The following is a 22,462-nucleotide window of genomic DNA, read 5'->3' as shown; positions in this document are numbered from 1 at the left end:
TTGATATATCTTCAAGTTCATTAATTCTTTCCACCATTGTTTCAAGTCTGCTGATGAGCCTTCAGAGGATATTCTTCATCTCTGTTTACTAGCATTAAAATTTTTGTATTCTAACTTTTTTGTTCTTGTTGTTCCTAATATTTTCACTTGATTTTTTTCTAAATGTTTAATTTTTCTGATGAAATTTCTCATCTGGTTATGCATGTCGTCAACCTTTCCTACTAGAGATAGGGAAGAGAAACATGAACAGAAGTTTGTGCCTTTTCTATAGTGCTGTTATTTTCCTATCCAAGTTCTACACCATGAAGGAGGCTTTCTCTAGCTTTTTGCTCTTTCCACACTCTTTCTTGTGAGCACATGGTAAAACATGTGGAGAGTACCTGTGAGTGGGTGAAAATTCTCCTGTCTGTTGTTCCTGGGGATTCCATACTTTCATACTGCCTCAAATTCAGCTTTTAGCAATCCATTTAAATTTTAATTATTCTTAGCAACTTGTGCAGTGTCTGGCATCTATCCCAGGTAAGCAAGTGCTCACATGCCTATCTTTCCTTAGCTTTCAGGTAAGTTGGTTGCACTGTAACCTCAGCACTCTGATGGGTTAAAGAAAAATTGTGATTTTTATAGATATTCAGCTTTTGTTTTGTTGTTGTGGTGGTTGGGATGGGAGTGATGCTCTTTCTAGTACATACTAAGCTGAATCCAGAAATTTGGGCCATTGACTATTTCTTGACTATATTTAATTTCATGTCATCATGGAATTTTGATCACCATGTCTGTCCCCTGTCAAATTTATGGATTTCAAGGATATACATTTCATTAATGACTAATCTTTGATTCATGACATTCTCATTGATCAGTGCATGGTCTGCTTTAATTATTTTAAATAATACAATAAGCAACTGTGAACATACCCCCACAACAGTATCTTGAAATTTAGTTATATCTAATCACATTGTTCAGTACCTTCAACCCATCCTCCCTATCTTTCCTATTCAAGATAACCATCTTACTGTTCCTATGCCTATGATCCTAGGACTACTTTCCTTTTTATAGTTTTATTATAATCATATCCCCTAAAACTTGTATTATAAATCTAATTATTTAATTTTCTAATGAGGACATGCTGCATATAATCTTTTTGGACTTTTAATATTATATTGATATTACTTTTTAACACATTGCTAACATTCATGTATATTGTTGACTTTCACTGTGGTTTGTTTTATTCTGTACTTTTTAAAGTTAAGTAAAGTGGGGAAAATATCCACATTTCTGGGAATAACACATTTTGAGCCTAGATTTTTTTTATTTTGCCTTTTTATAAATACATTGGCCACTTGCTCAATCTGCTTAATTTTATTGATGATAAATTATAATAATCCTAAGTGAGTTCTCTGGTTTCTATGCTTTCAGAAACCTGATTGTGTATATAGAAATACTTTATATTCCTAGAAAAGTTACAGAATAAAATCCAATTAATCAACCAATTATCAAATTGAAGGACCTGATGCTGCCTCAGAAGTATCATTTACCTTATTCTATACTTTCTAAGAATCTGAGTATGGGGAGGTTTTTTATATTTGTGAAAGTGCTCCAGTAGAATCTCAAATGACTCCATTTAAATGTCAGTTGTCATGTTGGCCTTTCTGTGACCCTAATGTGTCCTTATTGGACCCTATTATTTCAGGAATCTGGTGAAGTTCAGATATATTTTTCAAACAACCTGAAATAACCTAATTGACTTTGGGTGACTATTAGTCCCAATATTTTATGCAATTTTTTGTTTTTGTTTTAAACAATCACCCTGAAATGGGATCTTCTGGATGTCAAGAGACAGAGACCAGATGAAAACTGGAATTATCCAAACAAAAGGTAGTGCAGTTAACAAATGTGTACTACCCACTCCTGCCTGAAGGTGGGAGTCTTCAATTATGTAACAGCCCAGGGCAGAGGTTGTGGAGGTGCAGTGACATCTAGTCAGAAGTCTTCTGCCTTTCTGAGTCAGGTTTTAGTGGGACATTCATTCATTCACTCTATTTATGTAATAGTTATTGAGTACCTATGTTCCAGATTCTGTTCCAGGCTCTGGAGGAACAGAAGTGAACAAAACATGCAAAAATCTCTGTCCTTGGGGTAAAACAGATAATAAAATAAATAAATGCTAAAAAATACAATGGAGAAAAATAAAGGAGATGAAGGTATATCAAGGGATGCAGTCTTAAGTAGGGAGGTGAAGTGAAGGTCTCACGCAGAAGGTAATATATAATTACAAACCTGAAGTAAGGAAGTCAGACATGCAGATACATTAAAAAAACTGTAAGAACATTCTGCAGAGGTCAATGTCCTAAGGCCAAAGAAGGAGGGAGGTACAGGATAGTACTATAAGTTTATTTTCTTTTTCTTATGATTTTCCTGAAATTTTCTCTAACATTCTCTAACATTTCTTTATTGTGAGAATACAGTATATAATACATATAACATAAAAAATATATGTTAATTAACTATTTATGTTACCCGTAAGCCTTCTGGTCAATAGTAGACTGTTAGTACAGTAATTAAGTTTTGGGGGAGTCAAAGTTATACATAGATTTTTGACTGTGTGGGAGATCAGTGCCCCTAATCCCTGAATTGTCCAACGGTCAGCTGTATATATGCATACACATACATGGAATATTATTCAGTCTTAAGAAGGAAATCCTGGGGCACCTGGGTGGCTCAGTGGGTCAAAGCCTCTGCCTTCAGCTCAGGTCATGATCCCAGGGTCCTGGGATCAAGGCCCGCATCGGACTCTCTGCTCAGTGGGGAGCCTGCTTCCCCTGCTCTCTCTGCCTACTTATGATCTCTCTCTGTCAAATAAATAAAAAATCTTAAAAAAAATAAGGAAATCCTGTTATTTATAGCAACATGATTAAACCTAGAGGACATTATGCTAAGTTATTAAGCCGGGCCCAGAAAAACAAATACTTCCTGATCTCATTTATATGTGAAATCTATAGGAGTTGAACTCATGGAAGCAGAGAGTAGAATGATGCTGTCCAGGGGCAGGGGAGTGGGGGAAATGGAGAGATGCTGCTCAAAGGATACAAAGTTTGCAAAATGATGCAGTTTGCAGTTATGCAAAATAAATGTGTTTTGGAAATCTAATGTACAGTGTGCTGACTGTAGTTAATAATACCATATCATATATTTGAAATTTGGTGAGGGTAGATTTTTTTTTTTTTTGGAAGATTTTATTTATTCATTTGAGAGAGAGAGAGAGAGAGAGAGAGCGAGCACAAGTGGAGGAGAGAGGCAGAGTAAGAGGAGAAGCAGGCTCCCTGCAGAGGAGCTCAACCCCAGGACTCTGGGATCATGACCTGAGCCAAAGACAGATGCTTAACTGACTGATCTACCCAGGTGCCCTGAAAATAGATCTTAAATGTCTTCACCACACATAGAAAAAAGTGGTAACTATATGAGGTGATGGGTCTTTTAGTTTGATTGTGGTGATTATTTCACAGTGTATACCGATATTAACACAGTGTACACCTTAAATATTTATAATGCTTATTAATTATATTTCAATAAGGTTGGAAGACAAATAACAATAGATGTTTACAACCTGTTAATCCTTTCTGGTGTGTCAGAGAGGAATAAAAAGAATTTTCTAAAGGTGTTCGTAACATCTAGTGAACTTATACTTAACTATCTGATTTCACCATGTTAGCTTACTTATCTCTTATAAATTACTTTTTTTAAGCCTGTTTTTTTTTTTTTAGAACTCAGTAGATTTTTTTCTCTAGCAAAAGAGTATTCATTTTTCCTTATTTATTTAAAAATAAGTAATGTTTTGGGGGAGACGAACAAAGAAGGGAGAGTTAGGAAGAGAATGAAAATCAGCCAAAAATCCTGCAGAAAAACCCTATAAACATTTTTATGTCTTTCTATCTTTTTTCTTGAAATATAATTTGACATACAACGTTGTGTAAATTTAAGGTATACAACATGCTAATTGGATACATTCATATATTGTAATATGATCGCCATTTTAGAAATATTAGCACCTCTGTCACATTTTGCAATTATTCTTTCTTTTTTAATTTTTCGTTTTAGAGAAAGAAGAGGGAGGGGCAAAAGGAGAGGGAGAGAGACAATTTTTTTTAAGATTTTATTTATTTCAGAGAGAGAGTGAGCACAAGCAGGGGGAGGGGCAACAGGAGAGGGACAAGCAGACACCCTGCCCACTGGGGACTCTGATGCAGGGCTTGATCTCAGGACCGTGAGATCACAACCCAAGCTTAAGTCAGATGCTTAACCAACTGAGCTACCCAGGTGTCCTGAAAGAGAATCTTAAGCAGGCTCTGTGCCCAGCACAGAATTCCACATGGGGCTTGATCTCACAACCCTGAGATCATGACCTGAGGTGAAATCAAGAGAGTCAGATACTTAACTGATGCCCTGGTTGTTTCTCTTTCTAGTTGGTATTCAGTCTTTATATTTTCACATAGTCAAAATCATAATGTCTCTTCAATTTTGATTTCCTCTTTTTATTCAACATAATAAACACTTCCCATGTTACCTAAAATTCTATGACATTATTTCAATGACTGCATAAGATTTCATTATATGATGTGAACTAAAATTTACCCATCTACCTCCTTGTTGTTGATGTTTAGGTTGGGAGAACTAAATCCCTACTCTCATTAAACCATGATTACACAAATAATCATATAATTTTTAAGACCAATAGGTATTTCAACATAGGAAAACAGAGTCCTATTTTTCAGGAAGTACAAGGGGGAGTAAAATATAGTCTGGGGTTTCGGGGAGACTTCTCTGAGAAGGTAATGTTCAAGTGACTCTGAAGAATAATAAGAAATTATTATAGGACTAGGAAAGAGCACTCCCTGAAGAGGGAGTCACAAAGGAAACATGTGAAAAGTCGCTGGCTTGGGAAGGAGTGTGTTTGAGAGGTCGGGGAAGCTGGAGCATAGCTGTAAGGGGAAGGGTGGCAGGAGGTGAAGTTTGTGGAATAGGCAGGGGACAAACTATAAAGAGCCTTTCAGACTAAGTTTGAGATTTTGGTCTTTATCTTGAAAAAGAAGAAGGCGGGGTGAAGAAGAAGAAGAAGAAGAGGAAAACCTTCTAAGGAATTGTAAGCAAGGAAATAACATTACTAGACTTTCTGTTTTACAGAAATTGCTTGGACTACTGTATAAAGAATAGCTTGGTGGGGAGGAAAACACAGTTGTAAGGAGAATTGTTAGATGGGGTGACTGAGTGGACTCAGGAGTCATAGAGAGAGAGGGGTGGGCTGATGTGAGAGAAATGTGGGAGGGAGAATAATCAGGACTTGGTGATTAGATATAGGAGTGAGGAATAAGATGTCAAGAATTCCTGTCAGTTTTCTCGTTGGATAATGGGTAGATAATGGCACAATTCACCAAGAGGCAAAGCCAGAGGAGGTGACTATTTGAGGTGAGAGATCAGGAGTTCAGTTTTGGACATGCTCAGATTCAAGTGCCCATCCATTGGAATGGATATGTCCAGGGAACAGTTATATATATGGGTCTGGAGTCCAGAACAAATCTCTGTGCTTGGGACATAGATTTAGGAGTTACCAGTATAGGAACAGTATTTAAAGTCACAGGTGTGACTGCAAGAGAGGGAGCATGAGGACAGCCTCACGCTGATAGAGCCTGTGGTGGGTGCTGTGCTGTCCAGTTATGTCCCCCTACAGGACTGAAAGTCTTTTGCCCCTTGCGTGTTGGGTGACAGCCTTAGCTATTAGCCCTCTCCAGGAATTGCCCTTGGCTGAAGAGAGCCCCCTTGCCCAAGTTCCTTCTCTCTTGGAGAAGGGTGTCCACCTGCAATTGAATTAAAAACAACTAAGAAAGTTCATTCTGGCTTCACAGGTACTTGTGAGATTGTCTGAGGGCTTTGTTGAGATCGTATCACAGTTCAAGTTCTCCCTCTGGTCAATCCTTCTTCCCTCCCTCTCTTCATCCTGAGCATTCCTTAATAAGTTTCCTGCATTCAAAGCTCTCAGAATCCACTCAACTGTGACTCATTTTACAAAAAAAAAAAAAAAAAGACTGGGAAAACTTTTGTTGGAAAAGACAGATGAATGGATCATTTAACAAGAAAAAGTCCCCTGGAATTCATTTTAAAGACATATCCTTCTAGGCACAATTTAAAACTTAAAAAAAAAAAAAAAAGGCTTTGTTCTTATCGACTTATTTCTAAGTGGATCCTCAGCCTTAATTGGAAGGATTCTTTATAAGTCATCTTGTTTGAATTAAGCTGATGTCAATTTTCACCCCCAGAGCTTGCCTGCTTTTTAAAGAAAGTCTTCTTCATCTGTTTCTAGCCAATCTGAGGAGAGATGTGGACTGGCCTTTCTATCGTTTGCCTTTTGGCCTCTCTATTGTCCGTTTTTCCTTCAAATCAAAAGTAGGCAATGCCCTCTTCCCTTTTTAAGAAGAAAGAGAATCTCATGCTTTTCATAGCTTTCGGATTGCTGTTGTTTGAAATTTAAATATAGAGCTCTAGCAATAATATGAGCATAGCTTCCTTTTATGCTGGCCTCTGGGAGATTCTTAGAACAGATTTCTAAAAAGCTTACATTCCTATCACACCATTAAATTTTGAATAACATTCTTAAACTGACAACTTAAGAAGATTTATAATGAGACATTTAAAGTGCTTTCATCATCTCTTTCATTGGAGGTATATCTTATACATGGAAACAAAACAAAACAAAACATTAAATGCTAGGATGCAATGAAAACCTATCACAGAAACATCACATATCCTTTGAAACTTATGTATGTAAAGTAATTATTTTCAGATAAAGTATTATTGAGCCCTTTGGGAAAAGATTCACACTGTATTCTAACTTTTCTACCACTATGAATCCTGACAAGAGTGTTTCAGGAAATGGAAGTAAAATGGGAAAATGTGCATCAGTGAAAGTAAAGACTTGGGTTTAAGATCTGATAAATATGAGAGAAGTAAGAGGCAGGAGGAGGAGAAAAAATGTGACGTGATGTGAAAAACATGTGTGCTAATTATCTCATTTTACATGGAAGGATATTTGAAAGATTTTGTTTTATTCTTGAAGATGGGAGATGAAAGTTGACTCAAATATGTTTTGGACATATTAAAAAATAACTGAAGACATAATTTTAAAACACTGTATGTGCCTTTCAAATTATTGGAGGAAAATTTGTGTAAAAAATAATGAAGGAAATCACAAAGAACAATAAACATTATAACAAGTATAAGACCATACATATCATCATAAGAGCTAATTTTAAGGACTTAAATTCCCACATTAAAAAGGTTACTTATAATGACCTATGTAAAAAATAAAGTCTAATTATAAAAGGCTGGAAAGAGCAAATACAATCATAGAAAAAAGAGTTTGCATTTGTATTTTAGATAGAGGAATTCAAATCACAAAGCACTAAAAAGGACTCAAAGCTCATTTTATATCCATAAAAGCAAAATTCACAAGAAGATGTGACATTGTGACGGTATATGTCAAACAACAGTTTTAATGCAAGGAGAAACATCACAACGCAATAGAAAATAGTAACACATTTCATTTCATTTCTTTTTTTTTTTTTTTAAGATTTATTTATTTTAGAGAGAGAGCGAATGAGGGGAAAGGGGAAAGGAGAGAAATCTAAAGCAGACTTCCTGCTGAGTGCAGAGACCCACACAGGGCTTGATCCCATGACCCTGAGATCATGATGTGAGCTAAAACCAAGAGTCAGATGCCCTACTGACTAAGCCACCCAAGTACCCTGCCTTTCATTTCTTATCAGATCAAGCAAGTGACAAATCAGTTAGGGTACAGAAGATTTAATTACCTTATATAACAGATTTGACTTAATAGTTATGTATAAAAATCATATGTATTTGAATAGAAAATCACTTACTTCCTTATGAAAATTTAACAGAAATAAATCATATGCTAGGCCACAAAGCAAATTTAATACATTCTGCAAAATAGAAAATTTACAGAAAATACTCCTAGACTACACGAAATAAAACTAGAAACTGGTCTCAAAAGATACAAATTAATAATGATGAAAAGCATGTAGAAATTAAAATAAAACAAAACTATTTTACTGAATGACTCCAGTCAGTGAAACAAATCTTCAGTTATAAGATATTTGAAGATTAATAATGAAAGACCTGCAGTAATCAGAGGTAAATTAAAATAATAATGTTGATTTCCCATTTTCAAACAGGAGGAAAGCAAACCAATTAACTAGATATTTGTTCCAGGAAGTTCAAAAGACAAAAATGAGATAAATTTAAGGAAATCAGGAAAAGGAAAATGAAAACTTTTTAAAGTGTAAATTAGGAAAATAAAAACAGAACTGATTAACATAGGGTCCAAAAAATGTGTATCTAATAATTGGAAAACATGAATAAATATTATTTTGGACTTACAGGTGTTGTTCTAAGCTCCTTACATATATTAACTTCTTATAATGACCTTATGCAGCAAGTATTAGTAGTATCCTGACTTATAATGGGGAAACTGAGACATAGAAAATTAAGTAACTTACCTGAGACCAAAAATGTTGACCCCAGACAGTTTGGCTCTAAAGACTGTTCTTAATTTCCATAGTATACACACAATTATTAAGGAAAATGGTTACAAACTCATAGAACAATAAATACCAATTAAAACATTTACAAGTGAAAAAATGCATATGACATTATGCTAAAAACATGGATGTTTTAAAAATATTTTTATAAGTAACTTATGATGCAAGCCATCTAGAATTGTCAGATAATGTTCAAAAGAATAATTATTTCTTTGTTTCATTCAGGACAATTCCAATACACTGTCTTAAGGGTATATTAGTAGGTTAAGGGTGAAGCTGATAAAGTTTAAACTCTTCAGCATGGGAGGGTCAGTGGGTTAAAGCCTCTGCCTTTGGCTCAGGTCATGATCCCAGGATCCTGGGATTGAGCCCTGTATCTGGCTCTCTGCTCAGCGGGGAGCCTGCTTCCCACCCCCCTCTCTGCCAGCCTTGTGATCTCTATCAAATAAATAAATAAATAAATAATCTTAAAAACAAAAACAAAAAACCTCTTCAGCATATTATTATAGTATTTAGATAGCTGTTGTTTTGAGTGATCAACTTTCTCACTTTTTGGAAATGCTTCCTTCCTTTCTTCCAGGAAGTGCTTTAGTCCACTTTGACCACATGGTTTGAATTGTCATCTTTTTCACTGCTAGAAAGAAGTGGGCACTGGAGTCTACTAGGGCCCATCAGTGCTCTTCTCTGAAAATTCTCTGAGAGGGCAAGTCTCAAATTCTTGTTTCATATGTTGGAGAAGCTTGCTTTAGCAATACTTCTAAACTGAGAACAGTTAAAATTTTGGCTAAAATAGAACACAGCTATTTGAAACAATGAGTTACTACTATACAGTTTTGAGCTGGTTAAAATCCAAAACACTGACAACAGTAAATGCTAGTGAAGTTCTGGAGCAACAGGAACTCTCATTCATTGCTACTGGAGTTGCAAAATAATACAAACACTTTGGAAGAACTTGGCAGTGTTTCACAAAGCTGACCATACTCTTTTCATATGATCTAGCTTTTCCTTTCCTTGGTATTTACCCAAATGAGTTGAAAACATGTTTACATAAAAGCCTGCACACACATGTTTAAAGTGGCCTTATTCATAATTGCTAAAACTTGAAAGCAATCAAGATGTCTTTCACTGGATGAATGGATAAATAAATTGTGGTTTATCCAAACAATGGAATACTATTTAGTGGTAAAAACTAATGTGCTATTAAGTCATGAGAAGACATGGAGGGCACTCAAGTGCATACTGCTAAGTGAAAGGAGCCTATCTGAAAAGGCAACATAATGTATGATTCCAACTATATGACATTCTGAAAAAGGCAAATTTATGACCAGTGGTTGCCAGGGTTTAGAGGGAAGAAGGGAGGGACAAATAGGTAGAGCCCAAGGGATTTTTAGGACTGTGAAACTATTCTGTATGATACTGTAATGTTGAATGTATTCTATACATGTAATGGTGGATACATTATACATTTGCCAAAACTCACAGAGTGTACAATACAAAGTATACTCTAATGTAAACTATGGATTTTAGTTAATAATAATGTATCATTAGTGGCTTATAAATTGTAACAAATGTTTAATACTAATGTCAAGTATTAATAGTAGGAGAAACCGTTTGTGTATTTGCGCAGGATGGGGGGTGGCGAGGGTATATGGGAACTCTGCACTTTCCACTCAATTTTTCTGTAAACCTGAAACCGCTTTAAAAAATAAATTCTGTTAATTAAAAATAAAACTAACAAAACTGCTGTTTGAGGGGAGGGACCAGTGAAGCAAGGACTTGGAGAGCTAAGATTCTAGAGAGAAATTAGTAATGGATTGGGGCAAATGCCAAATTCTCACTGTTTTTTCCCTTCACTCTGCCAATTCTTTTTTTTTTTTTTTTAGATTTTTTATTTATTTATGTGACAGAGAGATAGAGTACAAGCAAGCAGAGAAACAAGCAGAGAGAGAGAGGAGGGGAAGCAGGCTCCTCGATGAGCAGAAAACCCGATGTGGGGCTCGATCCCAGGATCCTGGGATCATGACCCGAGCCGAAGGCAGAGGCTTCAACCCACTGAGCCACCCAGGTGCCCCCACACTGCCAATTCTTAATGACATGTTTAGAAGCTTAGCAGAAAGCAATGGCCTAGAGCTTTCATTGGTCTGTTGGAGTTGGGGAAACAAACTTTGGAGTTCTTTGCTACCAAAATACTCAGAACTGGAAGGGACAAAATCCTAGGTAAAAGGGAACTGCTAGGAAGAGAGCCCAAACTTTTATTTTTTTTTTAAATTTTTAAAGATTTTATTTATTTATTTGACAGAGAGAGATCACAAGTAGGCAGAGAGGCTGGCAGAGAGAGAGAGAGAGAGGGAAGCAGGTTCCCTGCTGAGCAGAGAACCCAATGCGGGGCTCAATCCCAGGATCCCAGGATCATGACCTGAGCCAAAGGCAGAGGCTTTAACCCACTGAGCCACCCAGGCACCCGAGCCCAACCTTTTCTACCACATTTTCCCTCCAGATGTTTTCTGAATTTTAATGTGTACTTAAAGGTGATGATCCCAATAGAAAATGGATATGAAGAACCTAAAGAACCTAAATTGAACCTTTGAAGTCTCATGGTATCCCAGAGAAACAACAGTTGGAGTTTCAGTGTCTGCCATGGTGGAAGGATCCTGACTGATACCCTAGGTTTTCATTTGAGAGCCTCCCCACCTCCCACACCAAGGGACAGTTCAAACCAAAAATACACCAGATCTTATAAGAATTGAAATCTGGCCTCTAATTACCTCAATCCCTAATTGGACAAAAGTGAATTTCCCCCTGTATTTAACTACCTGTCTGAATAAAATTAAATTTATTTTTAGGAAGATAATAGAATCTAGAGCCTCTATAATTTTTTTTCATACACAGTACAAAATAATCAATAAAAAATTAACAGGTATGTCAGAGTCAACCAAGTGAGACAAAAAGGGTAATAGACCCCAGATCCATATGTGCTCTGGATACTAGAATTATTAAATATGGACTTTAAAATATTTGCAAATAGTATCATTAAAAAAGCAGGTGAAAAATGCAAATATCACCAAGACCTGTAATCTATAAGAAGAACTATAAAGATGATCTCTAAATAACAAAAATTAACTAAGTCAATAGATAATTTACCAGTAAATTGTACAAGTTTAAAAAAAACACAGAAATTCGATGAGCAGATTAGGGAATTGAAAGATAGTTCAAATAGAAAATATCTGGATTAAAGCATGAAGAGGAAAAGGGAAAACAGATGGACAATACAGAAAAGGCTGTAAGGGATGTTGCGAAAAGGTCTCACACACATGTAATTAGCATCCCAGAAAATAAGAAGAGAAAACAAACAAACAAACAAACAAACAAACAGGGCCAGTACATACCTGAAGAAATAAAATGAAAGGAAATCCATAAGGAAAATCAATAAAACCAGAAGCTGGTTCTTAAAGAGAGTAATAAAATAAAGAAGCTTCTGACCAGGCTAACTGAAAAGAAGAGAAAAGACACAAATTACTAATATCAGAATGAAAGAAAGGACATCACTACAATTCCATATACATTAAAAGATTAATAAAGGAGTACTATGGACAGTTTTATGCCTACACATTTAACAATGTAGATAGAATGGACCTATTCCATAAAAGACACACTGTGGCCAAAATTCATGGAAGAGGAAATAGACAATCTGAATAAATCTATATCTCTTAAAGAAATGGAATTGATAACTAATAACCTCTCAAAGCAGGAAGCACAAGGCCCAGATGGATTCATTGCTGATTTCTGCCAAACATTAAAGGAAGAAATCATACCAATTTTCTATATTTTTCAGAATATTGGAGCAGAGGGTATATGTCTTAACTGATTCTGTAAGTCCAGAATTACCCTAATAAAAATCAGGCAAAGAGATTATAAAAGAAGAAAACTATAGACTAATATCATGAATATAGATGTAAAAATCCTCAACAAAATATTAGCAAATTGAATCCAGTTTTGTATAAAAATAATTATATACACAACCATTTAGCCCAGGTATGCAAGACTGGTTCAACATTTGGAAGTCACTTAATGTAACCCATCACATCAATAGGCTACAGAAGAAAAATTGCATGTTCATTTCAATAGGTGCAGAAAAAGCATCTGACACCCATTTATAACAACTTCCAGTAAAAGAGCAACTTCTTACCTTGATAAAGAACACTGTTCAAAAAACCCCTAAAGCTAACATCATAATTAATGGCAACAAACTGAAATTTGCCCACTAAGATCAAGAACAAGGCAAAGATATCTTATTATTATGTTTCAGCATCATACTGGAAGTCCTATAAAATGCAGTAAAGGCATGAAAAGAAAATAAAAAGTATACAGATTGGGAAGGAAGAAATAAAACTGTCTTTGTTCATAGATGACATGATAGTCTCTATAGAAAATCTGAAAGAATCAACAACCAAACTCCTGGAACTACTATGCAGTTGTAGCAAAGTTACAGGATACAAGGTCAATATACAAAAGTCAATTGCTTTCCTACACACCAGCAATTAACAAGTAGAATTTGAAATTAAAAACACAATACCATTTACAGTATAACCAAAAAACAAAATGCAAAGGTATAAGCTAAAAAAAAATACATCAAATATATGGGGAAAACAAAAATGTTATAAATGAAATTGAAGAAGATCTAGATAAATGGAGAGATATTTCATGTTCATGGATAGGAAGACTCAATATTATAAATGTGCAGTTTTTCCCAAGATGCCAGATTTTCTGTTGAGCTATAGGATCAATGCAATCTCAGTAAAAACTAGCGAGTTATTTTATGGATATCAAAAAACTAACACTTAAGTTTATACAGAGAGGGAAAGATCCAGAAGAGCCAATGATATTGAAAAAGAAGGACAAAGTTGGAAGATTGACACTATCTAGCTTCAAGACCTACTATAACTCTTTAGTAATCAAGATAGTGTGTTACTGGAGAAAGAATGGACAAATAGACCAATAGAGCAAAATAGAGAGCCTAGAAATAGATTTAAAAATGGGTGGCTCAGTGGGTTAAGCCGCTGCCTCTGGCTCAGGTCATGATCTCAGGGTCCTGGGATCGAGTCCCGTATCGGGCTCTCTGCTCGGCGGGGAGCCTGCTTCCTCCTCTCTCTCTCTCTCTGCCTGCCTCTCTGCCTACTTGTGATCTCTCTCTGTCAAATAAATAAATAAAATCTAAAAAAAAAATGTATAGTCAACCAATCTCTGATAAAGAGCAAAGGCAATACAATGGACAAAGTACAGTCCTTTCTCAAATGGTGCTGGAACAATTGGATGTCCAGTTGTTCAAAAATTAGGTGCAGAACTTACACATTTCACATAGATTAACTCAACATGGATCACAGACTTAAGTGTAAAATGTAAAACTATAAAATCCCTGGAAGATAGCATAGGAGAAAATCCAGATAACTTTGGATTTGGTGGTGGTATTTTAGATACAACATCAAAGGCATGAACTAGGGAAGAAATAATTGATAGGTTAAATTTATTCAACATTAAAAAATTCCGCTCTGCAGAAGATATTGTCAAGAGGATGAAAAGATTAGTCACAGACTGGAAGAAAATATTTGCAAAAAGCATGTTTGATGAGGGACTGTTATCCAAAATACACAAGAATTCTTAAAACTCAACAATAAGAAAATAATCTTAAAAATGAGCCAAGATCTTAATAGACACTTAACTAAAGAGGATAGATAGATGGCAAATAAGCACATGAGATATTCCACATCATATGTCAGCATGGAGATGTAAATTAAACAACAATGGGAAGCTACTCCATACCTATTAAAATAACCAAATTCAAGAGTCTTGAAATCACTAAATGTTGGCAAGTATATGGAATAACCAGAATTCTTATTGCTCTTGGGAATGCACAATAGTACAGACACTTTGGAAGATGGTTTGGCAGTGTCATACAAAACTAAACATACTCCTATCATATGATCCAGGAATTACACTCCTTGGTTTTTACCTAAAGGAGAAAAAAACTTATGTCCACAAAAACCTGCACACAAATGTTTACAGCATCTACATTCATAATTGCCAAAATGTGGAGGCAACCACAATGTCCTTTAGTAGGTGAGTGGATAAACTGTGGTACACTCAGACAATGGAAACTTCCTCAGTGCTAAAAAAAATAAAAGGATGATCTAGCAGACCATGAAAAGAATGGAAGACCTGTAAATGCATTTTACTATGTAAATGGCAATCTGAAGGGCAATTTACCATGTAATTCCAACTATGTGACATTCTGGAAAGGCAGAAATATGGAGACAGTAAAAAGACCAGTCGTTGTTAAGGATTAGGGAAGAGAGGGAGGGATAAAGAGGTGGCGCACTCAAGATTTTTAGAGCAGTAAGACTATTCTGTATGATAGCCTAATAGTGGATACATGCCATTATATCTTTGTCCAAATTCATAGAATGTACACCAAGAGTGAGCTCTAATGCAAGCTATGAACTTGGGATGATAATGCTATGGTTGGCTTTGAGCCTCTGATTTCATTATGTTTTCTGCTTTTTGTTTCCTTTGTTTTTGTTGTTCTCTTTATTTTTTTCCCCTATCTTTTTTGGGTTATTTGTTTTTTTTCTTAGTATTCCATTTATATTTCTTTGTTGCAGTTTTGACCTTTTCTTTGTATATTTTTGGTTATTATGGGGATTAAAATAGACATAGCTAACTTTTCACTGTTTAGTGGGAATCAATGCTTTACTATTTAGAGTATAGAAACGTTACCACTGTAGTGGTCCCTTTATCCTCTCCTCTTCATGTTGCCATTATCCTATATATCCATCTACACACATAGAGAACCTCCTAAAAATGTCCTATTTTGTTTTCAACTGTCAAGCGTATCTCCCAGAACTCAACAGGAGAATGAGAGTCTATTATATTAAGCACCTCTCAATATCATTCTCCCGTAAGGGGCTTTCCCACATCACTCTGGCCCCCTGTTTCTTCCTGCAGCCTCTCTCCTGGCATCACATACCAGGAAGCCTGGATTTCACATTGCCATGACACAGGCGCTACTCTTGGACCTTTTACTAAACTGTTAGGACCTCTGGCTTGGAGTTATTAAAGGTGTGATTCCTGCTTGTGAAACAATCATAAGCTGTGTTAAAGGGTTTTTTTCCCCCTTTGGAGACAGCAATAATCAGATCAGACACAAATGTTCACAAGTGGCTCCATGTGGATATCTACATTGTGTTGTCCCCACAGGATGCTTGCACCTGAAAATCATCCTGGTCTTTGGAAAGGAGAAAGTGAGAAACCAATATTAGAGTGACTTCCTCTCATATATATGCCTACTTCTATTAATAGTACCCTGTGAATCTCTGATATGCTACAGACCTTCCTGTCTTAGAAACGTCTCTCTTTGTACACACACATGCATAGATGAACACACATATCCATTTCATTACTGAACAATACAGATGACATGCATGTTTTCTCTTGGCCTTGTAGGTAGTAGAGTGTATGCTTATCATGTGAGCACTAATTAAAGTGACCAAACCATTTATCATGGGAAGCAGGATATTTTTGAAAGTGAAAGGGGACGCTATTACTAATGCCAAGACCACTGGACCTCATGACGTGCATCATAAACACCACTGCAGCTGGGGTAAGTGACCAACCATGATCTGAACCACAGCAAGGAGAAATCCGTGACAATAGTCTTAATCTCAGAGGATCCTAAGAGTGTAAGAGCAATCCCCAGAGATGAAGTAATTCAGTCATTCAGAACCTTGTCCCTGAACTAGAAGAGGTTTCCTTGAGCACGTCTCATCTTATTCACAATCACCCTGCAAAGGAGATATTATTATTCCCACAACATAGATAAAGGAATGGAGGCTTGCAGAGGGAATACAAAATGTCCAAGATCTCCACAGCCAGAACTTCATAGAGCTAATATAATACTAGGACTTCGCCTTCCCTGATTCCAGACACAACTTGGAAGCTATACGAAGTTGTAGGTCGCATGCAAACATCAGTGGCCTTGGATCAGGGCTCAAGTTCCAGCTCCTGGTACTCTACCAGTTGTGCGACCTTAGCTGACCTGTGTGATTACTTAGAGTAGCATTGTAAGAATAGTAGCTTCTGACAAGCAGTGCTTGCCATGTGCCTGGCTCTGAGCTGCTTTCCTGTTGTTATCACATTCCCACCTCACACTAACCCCATCGCATTTTGCGAATGAGGGAAATAGTCTGAAAGATCCTGGAAAAGTGCCCACTGCATGGGAAACAATAAATGTAAGTTTCCCTTCACTCCTTACTACAGGTCAGAGCACAGTTCAGGTCCTGAACTATTTTGGGTTTCATTATATTGCTCTGGGAGATTTTTAAAAGTGATCCCTTCTAATGAATAGGTCTCCTTCTTCTGTTTTTCTAAAGGCTCAAGGGTTACTTACTATATGGTTATTATTATTATAATGTCCAGAATCCCTCCCACTTTCTTGAAACCAGTTTTGTGCTATGCCCTGGTTGTGGCCATGCATGAGAAACAGCAGGTGGTGCCAGATGACAGATGGTGTGGGAGCCCGTTCCCCGGTGGGAGGGGGCGCGAGCGAGGGAGCAGGCAGGCAGCTGCCAGGAGCTCTTCCCCTCTCGCTTGCGCCTCGCTCTCAGAAACTCCCAATCCAGACACAGGCAAGGCGCTGTCCTTTCAGCACCACAAGCTCGGGCTGAGGAGGGAGGACTCCTGGCCGTCCTCCTCCTCTTCAAATTGGCTTGAATCTGCTCTGACCCCCCAAGAGTGCATCACAGTAAGTAGGCATTTGTTTTTGTTATAACCACTCCTCAATATCCTCCGACCCTTTACCATCCCTTTCATCTCCACAACAATCCTATTTTGTCTAATAATTTTCCACCAGCAAGATTGACAAGAGAAATTCAGTGGTCTGGTTTTCTAGGGGCGGGGTGGGAGCACCGTTTGACTTCCAAGGAAGCTTGAGAGAAATAAATGTGATTTGTTTATTTAGTTGGCAATCTTGCAATACGGGGGTTGCTAACTTTCCATGGAAGCAAAAAAAAAAAAAAAAAAAAAATGGCCCTTTGCTATTGAGGAAATGGAGGCATTCCATGGCTGAGTAACAGGAGCATGTTCAAGCCAGCCTTTTTTTGTTTTAGGAAATTGTATCTCCTGTACAACGTATGTATCATGTGAAATGGTACAGTACACATGGAGACACTGAATATATTTATTGTGGTGTAGGGAGATTGCTGAAGAAAAGCCAACATAATAAAAAAGCAAAGTGGTAAGGTGTGGTGGTAAGGTGAAATTTATCATACTGCAGGGTGACCCAGAATAATAGGATTTAGTTTTGGAGTAAGAATAAGCTTTTCACTGAGATTATATGACTGTATTAGTTCTAGTGTCTTGGATTTTTTTTTTTTTAAAAAAGCTTGTATATTGTTTGTATAAGTCTGGGATTTCCTTGAGTTTTCCTGAATTTGGGGGCTGTTGAACCCCATGGGCAGGTGGGATATTTTGATGATTAGAGAAGTTTTTCTGGATAATGAGGATCATGTCATGAAATCTAGCAGAAGATAGATAGATGACTGATCTCTACACTGAAAGCCGAGTGGACCTGTTTAGGGCACTGCTGTTTTCTCTGTCGTCAGCCAGCCCTCTCTTTCCCTGCTTCACCTCCCACTATAACTAGAACCCCACTGTTTTCCTTAGGTCTGGGAAGAAAGGCATAAGGATGGTGAAGCTGAACAGTAACCCCAGTGAGAAGGGAACGAAGCCGCCTTCGGTTGAGGATGGCTTCCAGACCGTCCCTCTCATCACTCCCTTGGAGGTTAACCACTTACAGCTGCCTGCTCCGGAAAAGGTAAAGCAGTTGCTCTTCTCCCCATCAGTCCCTCATGTTCCCCCCATCTCAGGAAATAAAGCAGCAAAAAATTCCACCTCTCCAAACCCTTTCATTCCCTCAGCCAAATATGTCCCCTTTCTTGTAAAATGTATTCATTCCTTTCAGAGACATGACATCTCTTGTGTTATTTCAGGTTTGTGGTGTTTACTCATTTTTTTGTTCACATATATATATGTGGGCAAGAAAATTAATCTTTCTTTTTTGAAGTTTTATCATAGCATATGAATATTAACAAGCTTGTGGATGGTGACAGAGAACATTGTCTTGATTATTAGGGGGAGGTGTTTCAAAAATTCACTGGTATAGATTTGAGGACAGAGAATTGGATACAGTCCAACAAGCATTTAGTCTGCACCTGCTGAGGCCCTATCCCTGTGCTACAAGTTGGTTATGAAAAGGCAAATTACAAAATCCCTATCTAGTACAATGCTTAATATAAGGCATCGGGATAAATGCTATACCTGAGAATTTCACAGGTTATGAGAGCACAGGGGTGGAAACAATTAAATTCTCTAGGGGTAGGAGGGGACTAGAAGGACAGGTTAGGTAAACTGCAGAAGAGAACATTTGAATTTGGCTTGTAAAGGTGAGTAAAAACCTTCCAGATAGACCATAGGAGGAAAAGACATTTAAGATGTATGCGAAGCATGGAGAGCTTTTGAGAAATAGCATGACTAGTGTAGAGCGTCTTTGGGGAGGCGTGGCTGGCAATGAATGAGTGGCTGATGGCACATCTCCTGACATGGGAGTAGTCCATGAAGAATGGAGGTGGGCACTGATACAAAGGTGGGCACTGATACAAAAGTTAGCAGAGCTGGGAGAAACATTATTGTTTAAGATCCAGTTGAGAGAACTTGGGGTTTTATATGTGAGCTTTTGCACGCTGTAAGAGATAGATTTGGAGGTAAATGATGGAGTTCCCTGGCTGAAGAGCAAACAATGGATCATTCCATCGGTTTGATTTTCTCATTGGCATCTCCAGGAGGGCATTGTGTATCTTAACCAATTGGATCTATCCAATGAACAGAAGAGGAGCCAAAGCTAGATAAAGGGACTGGCTGATTGGCTGGGGGTTGAGTCATCTGTTTTGAAAGTGCAGAGGCTGTCAATATGAGAATGTGCATGGGGGTGGCAGAAATAAAGAATCCTTGAGCCATCCTGTGAGACTGATAGGGCTTTTAAAAATAAAATGTGAGCAGGCACTTAACACTAAAGAAATGTGAAAGAACAGTATTAATTAGGTATCTGCTACATGGTAGCAGAGCCTCAGTTTGAGGCTGCATATTAGAAATCACCTGGGGGAGGCTTTGAAAATCTTGATATCTAAGCTGCACCCCAGAACAATTATATGAGAAGCTCTGGGGGCGAGGACCAGGCATCAGTATTAATTAATTTCCCCCAGGTGACTCATGCTTGCAGCCAAAGTCGAGAACTGCTGCCCTAGGTGCACATTTCCCTATGGAGTCAGGGATCATGCACTCCAATTTATAGGTGAAAAGGTGAAGGATCAGAGAAATTTGGTTAGTTACTCCAGCTGACAGAAGGAGTAAGGGGCAATGCTAGAATTTGAACCCAGATATAATGGAAATTGGAAAGGAGCAAGGGGATATTTTCTTGAAGTCTTGTGAGGCTTCAGGAAGATTCTTCACCCTTCTGCCAACTGCTACCACCTGGAAGATCTGCATGTCCCTAAAATGGATGCAAGGAAAAGGGATTGTGGTGAGATCACCCTTCTCACCATCCCTAGACACACGGCAAGTCATCCTCATACCATGGCCTCTGTCTCTCTTCATTCTCCCATCCCACCTTTTTGCCTTCAAGGGCTCCCTTCTCTTCTTTAGAGAGGAAAAGACAAGGTAACCACGGAGTTCTTAGTCCAGATGAACAAAAAGTGTGTCCCAAAACCTGAAAGACAAACAAACGGGGGACCTGCATGCATGGCAAGGGGAAGCAATGCATCCCAAAAGATGCAATTCCCTACAGAGGCACATCCTCACAGGGGCACATTACAGGCTCTTTCTGATGTTCATGACCAAGTCTTCCTACCAGGCACCTCCATTTCCTCCTTTGTGAAGGGGGGATCATCCTTACCTCACAATGGTCAGAACAAAGTTAGATACAGGCTCATATGTAAAGTGCCTGGCACAAAAATAAGCATAAAAGAATAATAATGACCATTTTCAAGTGCTTCCTAAATACTAGATTCTGTTCTAAGACAAATGTACATGCGTGCATGTACCCCCAAAGCGTGCGCATGTGTACACACACACACACTTTTCTTTCACCCTGTCAATAGTTAATAGAACTCAATAAAGAAGTTGCTATTTTAATCCAATTTTTAAAGATGACAAAACTCAGAAATGGAATGGTAACTTCCCAAAGCATATAGTAAGCATTCTGGCGATGTCTAGAGAACCCAGAACCCAGGCAGTGTTGTTCCAGAGACTTCCACTTCAGCAGGAACAGGAAGCCAGCTGGCCTGGGCATCCACAGACTTGGGCTTTAGCTCAAATTCATTTGCCAGCCCACAGTGTGACTCGTGTAACTTGTTTTTCCTCCCTCAGGCCTCTGTCTACTCTTCTCTGAGTGGGAAACGGTAGTAGCAGTTTTCTGTGCTAGTATTTTGATTTTCTAATATTTACAAGAGTAGACAAGTTTTCCCCTGACATTAGAACAGATGTGTTAGAAGTGAATTGTACTCAAGAAGCCAAATGGGTCCTCCAAATATTTAGCTAACAACACAGACTCTGAAGCTACCTATCTGGGAGGGCGCCCATCTCGGCCCCCCTCTTACTATTTTACCTTGGCTGATGACTTGAAGCAAGTTTCCTATACGGCCTCAGCCTCCTCGTTGTGAAGTGGGGATGCTAATATTGGGATGCAGGTCACAGGACTGTAGGGAAGGGTTTGTGACTCCTGACACACTCTTTGGTTAGGTTCCAGTCAGATGGTAAATGTTTGAAGCCGAAATGTTCATTAGAAAGAAGCATATTTGACCCCACTATTAAATCATGTGAGGTTTTTTTTGAAAATGTAAAATACAGAGTGTGCTTGGTGTGTGATACTGGTAATAATCTTTGGATTTGCACACTAAATGCACTTTAGTATAGAGTCTGTGAGTTTCAGGGTTGGGGGGAAGCTTTTGGAGGCCAAATGGAGAAATGAGCATGTCTGAAGCCCTTGCGCTGGGCTTGGAGTGGACCACACAAGGCATTCATATCTGTTGCTTCACTTAATCTTCTCAATGGTCCTATGAGGAGGATTTTTGTGCTCCCATTTCACTGGTGGGGAAATTGAGGCTCACATCAATGGAGTGGCTTGCCCAAGTGCACCTGAAACCCTAATTTTCCCTCTGCACTGTGCTGCCCTCAATGACAAGAAGCCTCCCATCTCCAAGAGTGCTTCCTTCAGCTCTACATCCCTCATCCATGGCCATGTTCCTCCTTAGTCTTCCTGGACCAGCTGGTGGGGGTTGGGTGTGACCCCCCAGAGAGAACATCCTAGCCTCCAATGCTTCCGCCCTGCCTAGTACCGGAAGGATTGCTGCCTTTGTCAGGAGAGAGATGGGCTAGCTTCCCACCTTGTCTAGCACTCCGATCAAATCCTCCACACTGCACAATGCCAAGGTTGAGAAACACTGCCTTAGAGTTTCTTACACCTGGTTCATGCTTCTTCCTCCTTGCACATGCCATTCCCTGTACCCAGAATGGCCTTTTCACCTCTTGCCTGTCTGTTAAGCCAGTACTCATCTTCCTAAACCCAGCTGAGAAGGCAGCTCTCCTGGGCGCCTTCAGTAGCTGCCCATAATTATAGCTATGGTTTTACTTATCCCCATGGAAGGTATCTATTTACCCTCTCACTCACTCACTCATCCGGCACAACTTGTGAGGCATCTTCTATGTGCCAGGCACTGTGCCAGGCTATGGATACCCAGGCATAAAAAGCCAGG

At 38.3% G+C, this 22,462-nt stretch overlaps 2 protein-coding genes across 2 annotated transcripts in view; both read left to right on the top strand.

The window, feature by feature from the left end:
• The window catches only part of C3H5orf47 (chromosome 3 C5orf47 homolog), a 38,060-nt gene extending 21,804 nt beyond the window's left edge, over nt 1-16,256 (top strand). The window contains exon 4 of the mRNA XM_032336991.1: nt 16,104-16,256. Coding sequence (XP_032192882.1) covers nt 16,104-16,141 — 38 coding nt within the window. The 3' untranslated portion in view covers nt 16,142-16,256. The remainder of the gene's footprint in view (nt 1-16,103) is intronic.
• Nucleotides 16,257-17,221: 965 nt separating this feature from the next.
• The window catches only part of NSG2 (neuronal vesicle trafficking associated 2), a 52,733-nt gene continuing 47,492 nt past the window's right edge, over nt 17,222-22,462 (top strand). The window contains exons 1-2 of the mRNA XM_032336990.1: nt 17,222-17,400; nt 18,321-18,471. Coding sequence (XP_032192881.1) covers nt 18,343-18,471 — 129 coding nt within the window. The 5' untranslated portion in view covers nt 17,222-17,400; nt 18,321-18,342. The remainder of the gene's footprint in view (nt 17,401-18,320; nt 18,472-22,462) is intronic.

Source organism: Mustela erminea, chromosome 3, assembly GCF_009829155.1.
Source record: "Mustela erminea isolate mMusErm1 chromosome 3, mMusErm1.Pri, whole genome shotgun sequence".
NCBI lineage: Eukaryota > Metazoa > Chordata > Mammalia > Carnivora > Mustelidae > Mustela > Mustela erminea.
Note: the sequence above shows the minus strand (reverse complement) of the source record. Positions and strands in the feature narration are given on the sequence as shown.